This window comes from Octopus sinensis, unplaced genomic scaffold (assembly GCF_006345805.1).
Source record: "Octopus sinensis unplaced genomic scaffold, ASM634580v1 Contig06853, whole genome shotgun sequence".
Classification (NCBI taxonomy): domain Eukaryota; kingdom Metazoa; phylum Mollusca; class Cephalopoda; order Octopoda; family Octopodidae; genus Octopus; species Octopus sinensis.
The window spans coordinates 1,026-14,401 of record NW_021829609.1 but is presented as its reverse complement, the minus strand read 5'-3'; the positions used below and the strand labels follow the sequence as shown (position 1 = coordinate 14,401).

The 13,376-nt window shown below is 38.4% G+C and overlaps 1 protein-coding gene across 1 annotated transcript; it reads right to left on the bottom strand.

Moving 5' to 3' along the window:
* Positions 1 to 1,140: 1,140 nt before the first annotated feature.
* LOC115227676 lies at positions 1,141 to 12,785 on the bottom strand (the record flags this gene model as incomplete). The annotated part of the gene is made up of 8 exons (XM_029798428.2): positions 1,141 to 1,704; positions 2,171 to 2,249; positions 4,056 to 4,103; positions 4,902 to 5,168; positions 5,870 to 6,028; positions 9,523 to 9,798; positions 11,391 to 11,394; positions 12,733 to 12,785. Coding segments are annotated over 8 exons (1,295 nt in total), but the record flags the coding sequence as incomplete, so codon positions are not given.
* Positions 12,786 to 13,376: the final 591 nt, after the last annotated feature.

The following is a 13,376-nucleotide window of genomic DNA, read 5'->3' as shown; positions in this document are numbered from 1 at the left end:
AGGTATCGGTTAATTCGAATTATCCTTAATAAGATAATTCATTCAACTACTCAATATCTATCTATCTATCTATCTATCTATCTATATCTATCTATATATATACATATATATATATATATATATATATACATACATATATACATATATATATATATATATATATATATATATATATATATATATATATATATACATATACATACATATGTATATATATGTATATATATACACACAGAGGCGTTAGCATTATCATTATGAGTATTTTTATATTCCTAAAGTAGTCGTAATACCTTATGGAGTACTTTTGTCAGATAAACTGTTGTTGTGAACAAGTAGAAACAAAATAGCTTTTGACGTTTCGTGTAAACCACATTCATTTTGAAATGATGACTGAATTTGATATAAATGAGAGCCTGCTAAACAACCCCCACCTTTAATTTTGGGATTTGGTAATTGCGTGTCAATAGGATAATCCAGAAATATGTTCTTCTTTTAGAATAGATTGTGTTCGTAGTCAGAGTTTATCCTGCAAATATTTTCGTTATTGAGTATTACATTTTGTGTGCGTCTTTTTTTTTTTTTTTTTACCAAAGTTCGTTATTCGTTTTGTTTTAAAATGCAGTATAAAGTCCCGTATAAAAAATGTTTGAAACACGCATGCGCTAACACATACTAACAGTCACGCGCATTCACTCGGGGGGAAAAAGTCTAATGGTTATCATATATAACTCTATAGAAACTTTCGATATAAAGTAGCATGTAATACAGTCACATGACTAGACACGTGATTAGCCCAATCGACAATTACCTATGTTAAAAGTTATGGCTGTCGTAGCAGTGAAAATAACGTTTGGATGGTCGAATAAAATTCTTTGAATGAAAATGGAATAACACTCAAAACATAAGGCTTGTGGTTCAAATTCTATGAATGGTGTGATGATTGTAAGTGTGCATATATATATATATACATATATATATCTGTGTATTTGTATTCATGTGTGTATGTGGGTAATGTGTGTATAAATGCGCGATTTCACAACAAGGATGAGGTAAAAAAAAAGACCCTTATAAAGTAGGGAATGGTTTGGTATATATGTCTTGTAGAAAAATTCCTATCATACAGAAAACATTCCCTTTTCCTTTTTTTTATCCATTTTGTTCGTTTATATTTTTGTATTTTTATCAAAGTCCCTTTCGTCCTCCTGTTCAAGGATTTGTTCGTTAGAGTTCTCCTCTTGAAGAACAATGCCAATCTCTGGCACATCAAGAATCCTGACCAAATCACGAATTATGAGTCAAACCTCTTGATAATGAGGATTGTGTGTCGACGGCCCAGCAGTCGTGTAAATGTCGTTTGGAAGAGAATGGCGGCGTTTCTGGTCGTTGGCGGCGCCGTTCGCCATACCGCTGATTCCTGGGTTGTTGTTGTTGTTTACGTAAATGTTCTGAGGCACCAATTTTACCATTAAATCTTCCTTCTCTGGAAAGCGCACGATTTTGTTGTCAATCTCTTCATAGATGACTTCATTGTCGCTGCTGTAGGCATGTTCGGTATCGTCACTGAAATGATGTCCAATGTGACTGCTGCCACACATCGGGAACGATGTACTTCCGTTGCGCATGCTCTCACAACGTAGTTTGTTGAACACAACTGATTTTTCGGTGACTCGAGGAATACCAGGACGATTGCTCTTTCGGGAACGCCTGTAAACGTGAAAAGAAAATGTGGTGTTAGTATTTTCTTAAAATATATAATCTAATGATTTCTATCATAAAAAAAGTCATAAAACCTTTACTCCTTTACTTGTTTCAGTCATTTGACTGTGGCCATGCTGGAGCACCGCCTTTAGTCGATCGACTTTGCCTTTCGTCCTTTCGGGGGACAATAAAATGAAATAAAAGTCATATAGAGGGGAAAGATTCAATGTTAGATTACATTCTTGTGGCTGTGTGGTAAGTAGCTTGCTTACCAACCACCGGGTTCAGTCCCACTGCGTGGTACCTTGGGCAAGTGTCAGCTACTATAGCCTCGAGCCGAGCAAAGCCTTGTGAGTGGATTTGGTAGATGGAAACTGAAAGAAGCACATGACTGAAACAAGTAAAAGAGTAAAAGAGTATAGCAGAAATGGTTGACTAAACTAAACTCGTGACAAAGAACTATATGACCTACCTTCGTCGTATTGCCAGGAATCCTATTATACAGATTGACATTAGAATAAAAACCAGCAGCCCTGTGACAGATGCCGCAACTATAATATAAACACAAAAAAAAGAATGGAAATCACCAATATATAATTAATAACTAAATAAAAACAAAATAAGAATAAATTTAAGATGGATATTGTCTTTTATTAAAAAATGTCAAAACTTCAAAATTTGCGTTTAAAATATTTTCAAATACCATTGTCATTATTAATGTCGTTGGTATGATAATAATAATATAATAATAATAATAATAATAATAATAATAATAATATATAGATAATAATAATAATAATAATAATAATAATAATAATAATAATAATAATAATAATAAGAAGAAGAAGAAGAAGAAGAAGAAGAAGAAGAAGAAGCAACTATTATTATTATTATTATTATTATTATTATTATTATTATTATTATATTTATTATTATTATTATTATCATCATCATCATTATTATTATTATCGTTGTTGTTGCTATTTAGAAAACTTGGTTCAGTGGGTAAAACCAAATTTTATGTGTGTTTTTTTTATGGTAGTTATTAAATTTATTTTAAAGGCTGTTTGGCGAAAATACCAAATGTTACTGTAGCGGGGGAGGGAGAGTGGATGCAACAACATCAACTACAATAACAACAACAAAAACGATAAAAAAAATGTGGAACAAACAATACAGTAAAAATGCTAGCGAGAGGAAGAAGAAAAAAAACAACGGACAATAAAAAAAGGACAAGTACGGAAGTACAACAGACAGGAAGTACAACAACAACTACAACAACAACAACAACAACAACAACAACAACAGCTAAAACTAGCAAACAACAATAACTGGAAGCAGTAAGGACAACAAAAACACGCCGCCGACGCCACCACCACAACAACTACTAGAAAAACAACAACAGCAGTAGCAGTGGAGGCGCAGTAGCCCAGTGGTTAGGGCAGCGGACTCGCGGTCGTAAGAGCGCAGTTTCGATTCCCAGACCGGGTATTGTGAGTGTTTATTGAGCAAAAACACCTAAGCTCCACGAGGGTGGTGAACCCCGCTGTACTCTTTCACCACAACTTTCTCACTTTCTCTCACTCTTTCTTCCTACTTCTGCCACAAAGCAGAGGAACCATGGTGTGACCCACTATGGTGCGGTCGTAAGAGCGCGGTTTCGATTCCCAGACCAAGTATTATGAGTGCCTATTGAGCAAAAACACCAAAGATCCACGAGGGTGGCGAACCCCGTTGTACCCTTTCACCACAAATTTCCCTCACTCATTCTTCCTACTTCTGCCATGGTGTGACCCTCTATGGTGCGGTCGTAAGAACGCGGTTTCGATTCCCAGACCGAGTATTATGAGTGCCTATTGAGCAAAAACACCTAAGCTCCACGAGGGTGGTGAACCCCGCTGTACTCTTTCATCACAACTTCCTCTCACTCTTCCTACTTCTGCCACAAAGCAGAGGAACCATGGTGTGAAACAGTGTGGTGTGGTAAACTTTCAGACCCTAGTCTAGATTGCGAATCCTCTGTACCCCAGGATGGTTCAGCTCTCCACCCGTTAAAAGCCACCGTTTACGGAATGAGGATAACAACGTAGCTTTCGCGCCCGTGTAACCGCCAGTCTATCGCGTGTGGTGGGTGGATCTTCAAGTTGCCACAAGCATTCTTAGTAGCTTAGAGTAGGCTCGAAGTAGAGATTATTCCTTGTGGCTAATGGCGTGGGTCCTGAATGGCAGAAGAAGAAGAACACAGCAGTAGCGGCATCATCAGCGAAAGCAGCAACATCAACAACAGCAGCAACAACTACAACAACAACAACAAGCAAATGTCATTAAATACAATAAGAAAACAAAATCAAATTTACCTGAGCTGTGAGAAGAATACAACTTGGTGACTGTCATTGGAGAATTTTCTGTAGGGATTAGAAAAGAATAAAATTACAGGGTGAGACATCAAACAACACATCTTCTAAGTTACGGGGACATAAACATACCAACACCGGCTGTCAAGCGGTGGGGGACGGTCAAACAAACTCAAATATATACAAACACACCCGCATACTCGCACATACATATACGATGGTTGACTCTTTCGCCACATCTTTTTCCCACTCTTTCCTCCTGCATCTTGCAGCTCACCTGCGACGGACCGGCGTCCCGTCCAGGTGGGGAACCTATACGCCAAAGAAACCGGGAAACCGGTCCTTATGAGCCAGGCATAGCTCGAGAAGGAATAAACAAAAACAAAAAAACAAAACAAAATATATATGCATTCACACAAACAGGTGTGTGTAATATAATAATATATATATATAATAATATTCAAAACTTGTTATCCTTTATATACATACATGCATACATATATATATATATATATATATATATATATATATATATATATATATATATATTATATATATATATATATATATATATATATATATATATATATATATATATATATAATATACATACTATATATACATACATACATACATACATATATACATACATATATATATACATAGTTAGGAAGGGCATCCAGCCGTAGAAACACTGCCAGATCTGACTGGGCCTGACGAAGCCTTCCAGCTTCAGAGACCCCAGTTGACCCGTCCAACCCATGCTAGCATGGAAAGCGGACGCTAAATGATGATGATGATGATATATACATGTGTGTATGTGCGTGCGTATATATAAGAAATATTTACTTTGCAATCGCTGTGACATGGGATTCTGTCCTTCTTGCTGTAGGTTTTCGCCTGGGACCCGGCCTTGATCATTCTGATGATTCGAGCCACGAACGACTTTTGTTGGATTGTTGTAGTCCGAACCTGCATCGTTTCCGACGCCCACTTTCCCTGCCTGGTTGTTGTACAACGGAGATGCGGTGGTGCTGGTTGGCGCCGCAGTCGTAGTAGTGGTAGTGGTGGTGGTGGTGGTGGTCACTGTCGCATTTGTTGGCCGCGGGGTCTTGTCTGAAGTTCATTGTTGGAATGATGATGGTGATGATGTTGATAATGGCGGCCATGGGAAGAAAAAAGACAAACAAAAGAAATGCATAAGTAACCAATAGACGCTTGATAAAATTAGTAGTAATAGTAGCAGCAGCTATAGTAGTGGTGGTGATAGTGATAGTATAGTGGTTGTAATAGTAGTGGTATTAGTATTATTATTTGTTGTTGCATTATTAGTGGTGATGGGGCTGCAGTAGTGTAGTAGTAGTAGTAGTAGTAGTAGTGGTAATTATTGTAGTAATGGTAGTAATAGCAGTAGTATTAGTGGTGGTAGTGTTTTTAGTAGTGGTAGCTGTTGTAGTAGGTGGTGGGGATGTAGTAGTATTTGAGGTGGTGATGGTGGTGTTATTGTCTGAGGAACTAGTAGTTGTGTTGGTGGCGGTGATAGTGGTGGTGGTGGTATATATTCTGTGCTCAACAAAGCAATACAATTTCCATTGTACGCACAGACACAACTCAATACTAAAACACACGGAACACCTAACACTAACAACACGTGCGTCAAACAATTACCAGCCGACACTAAAACAACGGTACACATTTCAAAACCAAACGGACAAAAAGTTGATAAAAAGGTAGATTCGATTAAGATGGCCGACGTGTGTATATAAAGTAGGGTGATTCATGGATCTATAAATGGATTTATTAATGGATTTACTTACCGTATTCACATATATAGGAGTACTTGAAGAACACGCGCTTGCAGGGATAATCGTGCCAAACTCCATGATCTCTGAAGCGCAACACGGCACAATCTTCGAGCATACCAAAACAGCAGCCATGTTGATCACCTGCCCAATTATTCCAGGTCAATTGGCCACCTGAAAGTCACGCGATAAGAACAATCAATGATAAATAAAATAACAAATTGAGCAATGGTCATTGCTGACCGTCTTTCTAACACAATTTAAAGCTTGAGATTTGAATTTGCGCATGTGTGTATGCATTACATACTCGCACGTGTACTTGTGTGGTGCGGTGTGATGTGATGTGTGTATGCATATATATATATATATATATATCACCGTGACCGACCAGGCTATCAGATGTTGCTACATATTGCTGGTCACAATGCGCTTCGCATTGTTCTAGCCTTCAAATGACGCCACCCCGCTGGCTAAGCGAGCAGGCCTACAGAAGAAAGAGTGAGAGAAAGTCGTTACTCTTGTACAGCAGGATTCACCACCACCCACTGACGGAGCCTCGTGGAGCTTTAGGTGTTTTCGCTCAATAAACACTCACAACGTCCGGTCTGGGAATCGAAACCGCGATCCTACAATCGCGAGTCTAATGCCTTAACCACTGGGCTATTGCGCCTCCATATATATATATATATAATATATATATATATATACACACACACACACACACAGAGAAAGAGAGAGAGAGAGAGAGAAAGGGGTCAAAGGCTCTTGAGGAACACACCCGCCCAAACACAGACCCTCCCCCACAAGCAACAAAAAATAATACTGGGTGTGTTTGTCAGGTCATGTGTCATCTTGAACTTCAGAAATACTTCCAGCCCCGCCCTTTACTATTGCTTAACACATCTTTAACTCGCCTCAATATATATATAGTTTGGGGCCTCCAACCAGGCCTCTCACGACACCGTTATGTGTGTGTGTGTGTGTGTGTGTGTGGAGCTGAAGAAGGCACTACATTTAAATTGATGTAAAGACAGCATCGTTCAATCATATCGGTCCCTTTTGCCGAGCCGCTAAGTTACGGGGACATAAACATACATCGCTTGAAACGATCGTACTGCATTGCTACTTGTTATCCTGTTGCTATATATAAATGAGTAACAGAGGTACTGAAACCTGTACCTCTATATCACTCATTGATATCGTATTCACCTATCCTGGAATATGCGCTTCGGAAATATTGTAGAAGGTATTTTAATATAAAGTACACATCTGAATAGCCAAGAGCGGATCTCTTCACTCAGCTGGTTGCTGTATTATCTCTGCATACACTGCAAGAATATCAGGTACTGGCACTTCTGCACTGAGTTTGATATTCACTTGATATTGTTTGAATGTGCAGATTATTACGACCTAATAAGGCGCCTCAATTTAAGTACCTTATACAACTGAATTTTAATTGTATTATATACATACATACATATATATATATATATATATATATATAATTCATATAGATTTAACCTTTAAAGGTATTTTTTGATATGCTGGCCATTGATAAAATTTTTTTTGAAAGGGAATATATTTTTTTCGAAAAAAATTTTATCCTTCATTAGATATAAACACAACGATAACTCCATGCAATATAAACATAACGTCACAAGAAATTTGAAAAGCTACACGCGAAACCGGTATTTCTTTTAATTTATGTCGTTATAAGAGGGAAAAAAAATTTTTTTTTAATTTTCTAATATTCTTCAGACATATTGACGCATATATATATATTTTTTAACATTCAAGCCTTCTGTCGTTTTTTCACTCTACTATTTTCTATATATATATATAGGGGAGAATCCACACACAAAAAAAAAAACAAAAGGCGAAGACAGGTGGTGTAGCCAACAAACAGGTGTATTAGTATAACGCTCGGGAAGTGAAAAAGTCTTTAGCGCTTCGAGCCTACGCTCTTCCACAGAAAGGAATAGAGAAAGAAACAAGGAGAGAAAATAAAGAAAGAAAATAAAGAAGGTTTAGTGGCTAGCGATCTATCATGTTGATATATTATATATATATATATATATATATATATATATGTATATATATATATATATATATATTATATATATATATTATAACATATATATATATATATGTATATAAATATATATATATATATATATATATACATACATACATATATATATATATATATATATATACACACACACACACACACACAACACACACAACACACACACCTATACATATAGATATAGATGCATACACACAGATGCCCGCGCGCGAACACGCACACACACACGCACGCATATTTAATGAAACTAATTATTTCGTCCCCATTTCAAACACGACCCAAATAATTCTCCGCAATCAAATGCTGCTCCCTCCTATCTTGCTCTCTCTCTCTCTCTCTCTCCTCTGCCTCCTCCCTTCCCCAAGCTGACATTTCATGACACTTGTTTTTCTGTCTCTCTCTCCCTTCCTTTGTCTGTCTCTCTCTCCCTTTCTTTTCTCTCTCTCTCTCTCTCTCTCCTTATTTTCTATTCTAACACTCAGTAAGCCGCCCATTTCACATGTCATCTCTCTCACCAACATATGACATGTTTTTCTTTTAAGCGCCATGTTGATAAGTATCTCCACCGTTTGTCTCAATTATCCCTACCCTATTTCTGGCCACTACACCAACGCCAGCAACAACAACAACAACAATAGCAACAACAAAAACTTCTTATCTTCCTTTGACATAAAAAAAATAGGACGGCAGCGACGATGTTGATGACAAAACACATTGTTTTAAGCAATGGCTGCCATCAGTCTCAGAACAGTCCTATCTTCCTAGTTTTGAACGATACTAATATGGCGTCTTCTACATTTTGCTCTCTGTGTCTGAGTGTCTGTCAGCCCCACCCTCCACCTACTCTCTCTCTCTCTCTCTCTGACTCAACATAAACAATACACACATTATTTCGAAAGTGCTTGGAACGTGATTCTACATACTTACATATGCGTCCTCACACCTATACCTGTATATATGAATACTTTGTAAAGCCATATACACACATTTATCGGGCAACGCCAGTGGCGGGGGTACTACTTCGTTCTTCTATAGAGGGTTAGTAGAGTTTAAGTGTGACGACGTCCTGGGAGAAACCCTAGGCTTCGACGAAAATCAACTGGCCAGCCTGTTCCAAAGAAAATTCGGTCCGGGGCCTATGGATAATTACCAAAAGTCCCTGGCCTGGCAATGTTACAGAGGAGCTTTACCGGTTCGAGACAAGCTCTTTAGACATGGGTGTGCACCTTCGCCGGTTTGTGCAAGATGTGAGAGGGACAGTGTGGTATATTGTTCCGTAAAGGTAAGGTCAACAAAAAAGTACTTCAGGTGGTGAGAGATAAATATTATTTAATAAAGAGTATATGTTTTTATGAGCATGAAACTATTGGTAGCTCATAGAAATATATACTGCGTTTATTAATTATCTACATGCAAATATACATATATATATATATATATATCTATATCTAATATATATATATACTGACCAAAGACAACAAGAACAACAACAACAACAACAACAGGAACAATAATAATAATAATAATTATAAAATATTAATAGTAATAATAATAATAATAATAAAGAGAGAAGTCTTACCGGAAGCCCACTCCCAGTAGCTCTCGTGAATTCGATCATGAGCTCCGATCCAAACACCGTTCCTTCGCCAACCGAGCTGATGGAGAGACTGCATGATGAAATTCTGGATCTGTTCGTTTCTAATCTCTACAAGGGTTCCTCCCTGTCCTCGGCACCATGACAGAGCGTCATTCCAATAAAGCTCTCTGTAATGGAAAGTGTAGCACTTCTCTTTGAAAGCCTTTAGGTAATCGTCTCTCCGAATGCGGGGAGGACATCTATCCACATAGTCCCAACCTGGAAAAAACAAAAGAGCAAAAAAAAAACAACATATATTAGTAATTAATTTCTAAGCAAAAGGAAAAATGCGATTCATTTACGTGTGCTTTTACATGTTTTAGTCATTTGACTGCGGCCATGCTGGAGCACGGCCTTTAATCGGGCAACTCGACCCCGGGACTTATTCTTTTGTAAGCCAAGTACTTATTCTATCGGTCTATTTTGCCGAACCGCTAAGTAACGGGGACATAAACACACCAGCATCGGTGTGTTTATGTCTCCGTTACTTAGCGGTTCGGCAAAAAAGACCGATAGAATAAGTACTGGGCTTACAAGAGAATAAGTCCAGGGTCGAGTTGCTCGTTAAAGGCGTGCTCCCAGCAGATGGCCGCAGTCAGATGACTGAAACAGTAAAAGGTAAAAGAGTAAGAGTACCAGTCTCCTTATCATGTGAATTGTGTTCGACTTGGCCTTAATTGCCTTATTGCCATGGGAATTATGATACCTCCTCTAGAGGTGGAGATAATCTCAAGAAATCGAGATCTAATGTTGTATAATATTTAATATGCTTATATTATCTATGTTCTGATACATCTCACTGCCTCATTTTTGTTCACTCACACACACAACACACACACACACATCTATATTTACACATATGTATGCAGTGGTGTGTGTTTCTGTGAGTGCATGTAGCTTTGGCTAGGACATGACTTTCTTTTGAACGTTTTTTTCTGCAAACTTAAAATATCACAAACAGTTATTTGAATAAGAAGGAATTTATAGTAAAAATAAGTTTGGTTCAATAAGAAACCTGTTCTGCAAGACATTCAGGGAGCTACGTGACAGAACAGATAGAGAAATAAGGAAATGACAAACAGATGGCATTGCCATGGGATGGCATGAGAGGCTTGCTGCTGCTGTTTTATGTTCTAATACTAGGTCAGTCCCGATCCAGATCAATGGTATGACACCAGTGATAACTTAGTCTTTAATTTTAGCGATTCATGAACGCAATCAAGGTTGTGTAGCTAAAAAGCTTCCTTCTCTAACAAGTCGTCTTTGGTTTAGCCCTACTTCCAGTATACGATGATGATGATCATCATCATCATCTCGTAGCCTCGGGTCGACCAAAGACTTGTGAATGGATTTAGTTGACTGAAACTGAAAGAAGCCTGTCGTATATATGTATGTGCATGTATATGTTTGTGTGTCTGTGTTTGTCCCTCCAATATCGCTTGAAAACCGATACTGGTGTGTTTACGTCCCCGTAACTTAGCGGTTCGGTGCAAAAAGGCTGATAAAATAAGTACTAGGCTTACAAAGAATAAGTCCTGGGGTCGATTTGCTCAAGTAAAGGCGGTGATCCAGCATGCCCACAGTCAACAGACTGAGACAAGTATATATATATATATATCTATTATATAATTATATCATATATATATATATATATATATATATATTATATATAGACAGAGAGAGAGAGAGAGAGAGAGAGAGAGATGCATGTATGTATTACACGCCTACCCGGTTCCAGTAATTGTGTACTCAGTCCAAGTAATGATTTGCCCAGACCCTTGTAATGTGTACCCGGCCCCAATAAGATGTACCAAACTCCAATAAAATGTCCCTAGTTTCAGTAAAGTTCCATGGCCAGAAAGTGGTCGGATTTGCGGTGTTGTGGTAGTGTAGCTATCTTCCACCCGGGGTGGCGGCTTCTCAACCGACTTTTGTTTTTATTTGTTTCGTATTTTTTTGTATTTGTGTTTATATATTCATTTGTTTGTTATTTATTGATTTTTTTTTTTTGCTTTTGTATTTACGTATTCATATGTTTATTTAACGTATCTTAAGGTATTCCATAACATTTTGGCTCGGCATGAGGAATCCTCCTCCTCCTCCTCCTCGTCGCCGTCGCCACTACGACGACGACCACCACCACCACCACTACCACCACCATCGTCGTCGTCGTCATCACCATCATCATCATCATCGCGATTTATTCCTGTTCCGTTGATAAAATAATGCCTGGCCAAGTCGGCAGCCATCTTTTTGTTTTGCCGAAGAAACGGACAAAGTGGCTTTTGTTTGTCGGTAAGACATCAGAATGGCTTCTTGTTTCTTGTTCCCTGTCATCATTACTATTGTCATCGTTATCACCACCACCACCACCACCACCACCACCACCACCACCACCACTACCCGCCACCAAAACAATGTAAGTCTTCTCAATCAGAAATGACCTGGGCTAAACAATAGTAAGAAACTCATCGTCATCATCACCACTACCACCACCACTACCACCATTATTATCAACGTTATTATTCCAATCATCATCATCATCATCATCATCAACACCAACCATATAGAACGGTCTCAACAAAAGAATGACTCGGATCATAGTTCTACTAGATTGTCGTTAACCTCGGGCTAAACAATATCGGTAATATTGTCGATATCATCGCCAGCACCACCACCACTTCTACCACCGCTACCACCACAACCATCATAATTAATTATTATCCTCATCAACAGCCGCTCTTCCCATCATCATGCCCTCCTGCACCGCCCGGCAATCATTGTCGATGTCACAATCAACCATGGCCCCCCCCCCATCCACCTCCTCTTCCTCACCACCACCACCATCACCACCACCACAGCTACCACCACCATCGACGTTGTCGTTGTCGTCATAGAAGTCATGAGAGGAAAATATCTTTATGTCTGACGATCAACATTTCTGGACCGCTGACAATCCATCCGTGCCATGAATCTGTGCTGCAACCGGATGTCTAATGCCATGGATATTTCTTGTCACGTGTCGTCATTATAATGTGAAGTTGATGCTGCTGTTGTAGTTGTTGTTGTTGCTGTTGTAGTTGTTATTGTTGCTGTTGCTGTTAATGCTCTTCGTTTGTTTGTCGTTTCCATTCACGTGGAATTTAATTCTACCGTCAAGGAAATAATGGCTAACAATGAAAAATAAGGCACCTCTACCCACGGGACTGTTGAAATTAATGATGTTTCATCAGGACAATGCGCGACCCCACACTGCAAAGATTACATCACAGAAGATCGAAGAGCTTTGTTGGGAAAAAATTATTCATCCACCCTATTCTCCCGACCTTGCTCCTTCAGACAACCATTTGTTTCGTAGTTTACAGAATCATTTGGGGGACATAACTTTTGCAAGCCGGGAGGAGGTCGAAACTGTCATTTCACAGTTCTTCGGTTTGAAGCCAAAAGAGTTTTTACGTTGAGGGGATTAAAAACGCTGTAATTAGTGGAAGGAAGTCATAGATAATCAGGGAAAGTACATTGATGATTAAATTTCAATGAAATATAACATTTGATCACTTGTTTTCTTTAATCAAAATTCGGACAGAATTTATGGGATAACCTGATATATACGTACACACACACACACACAAACATGCATGGGATAATATATACACACATGCACACACACACACACACACAAACATGCATGGGATAATATATACACACACATGCACACACACACACACATGCATGGGATAATACATGCACACACACACACACACACATACACACACACACACACACACAAACATGCA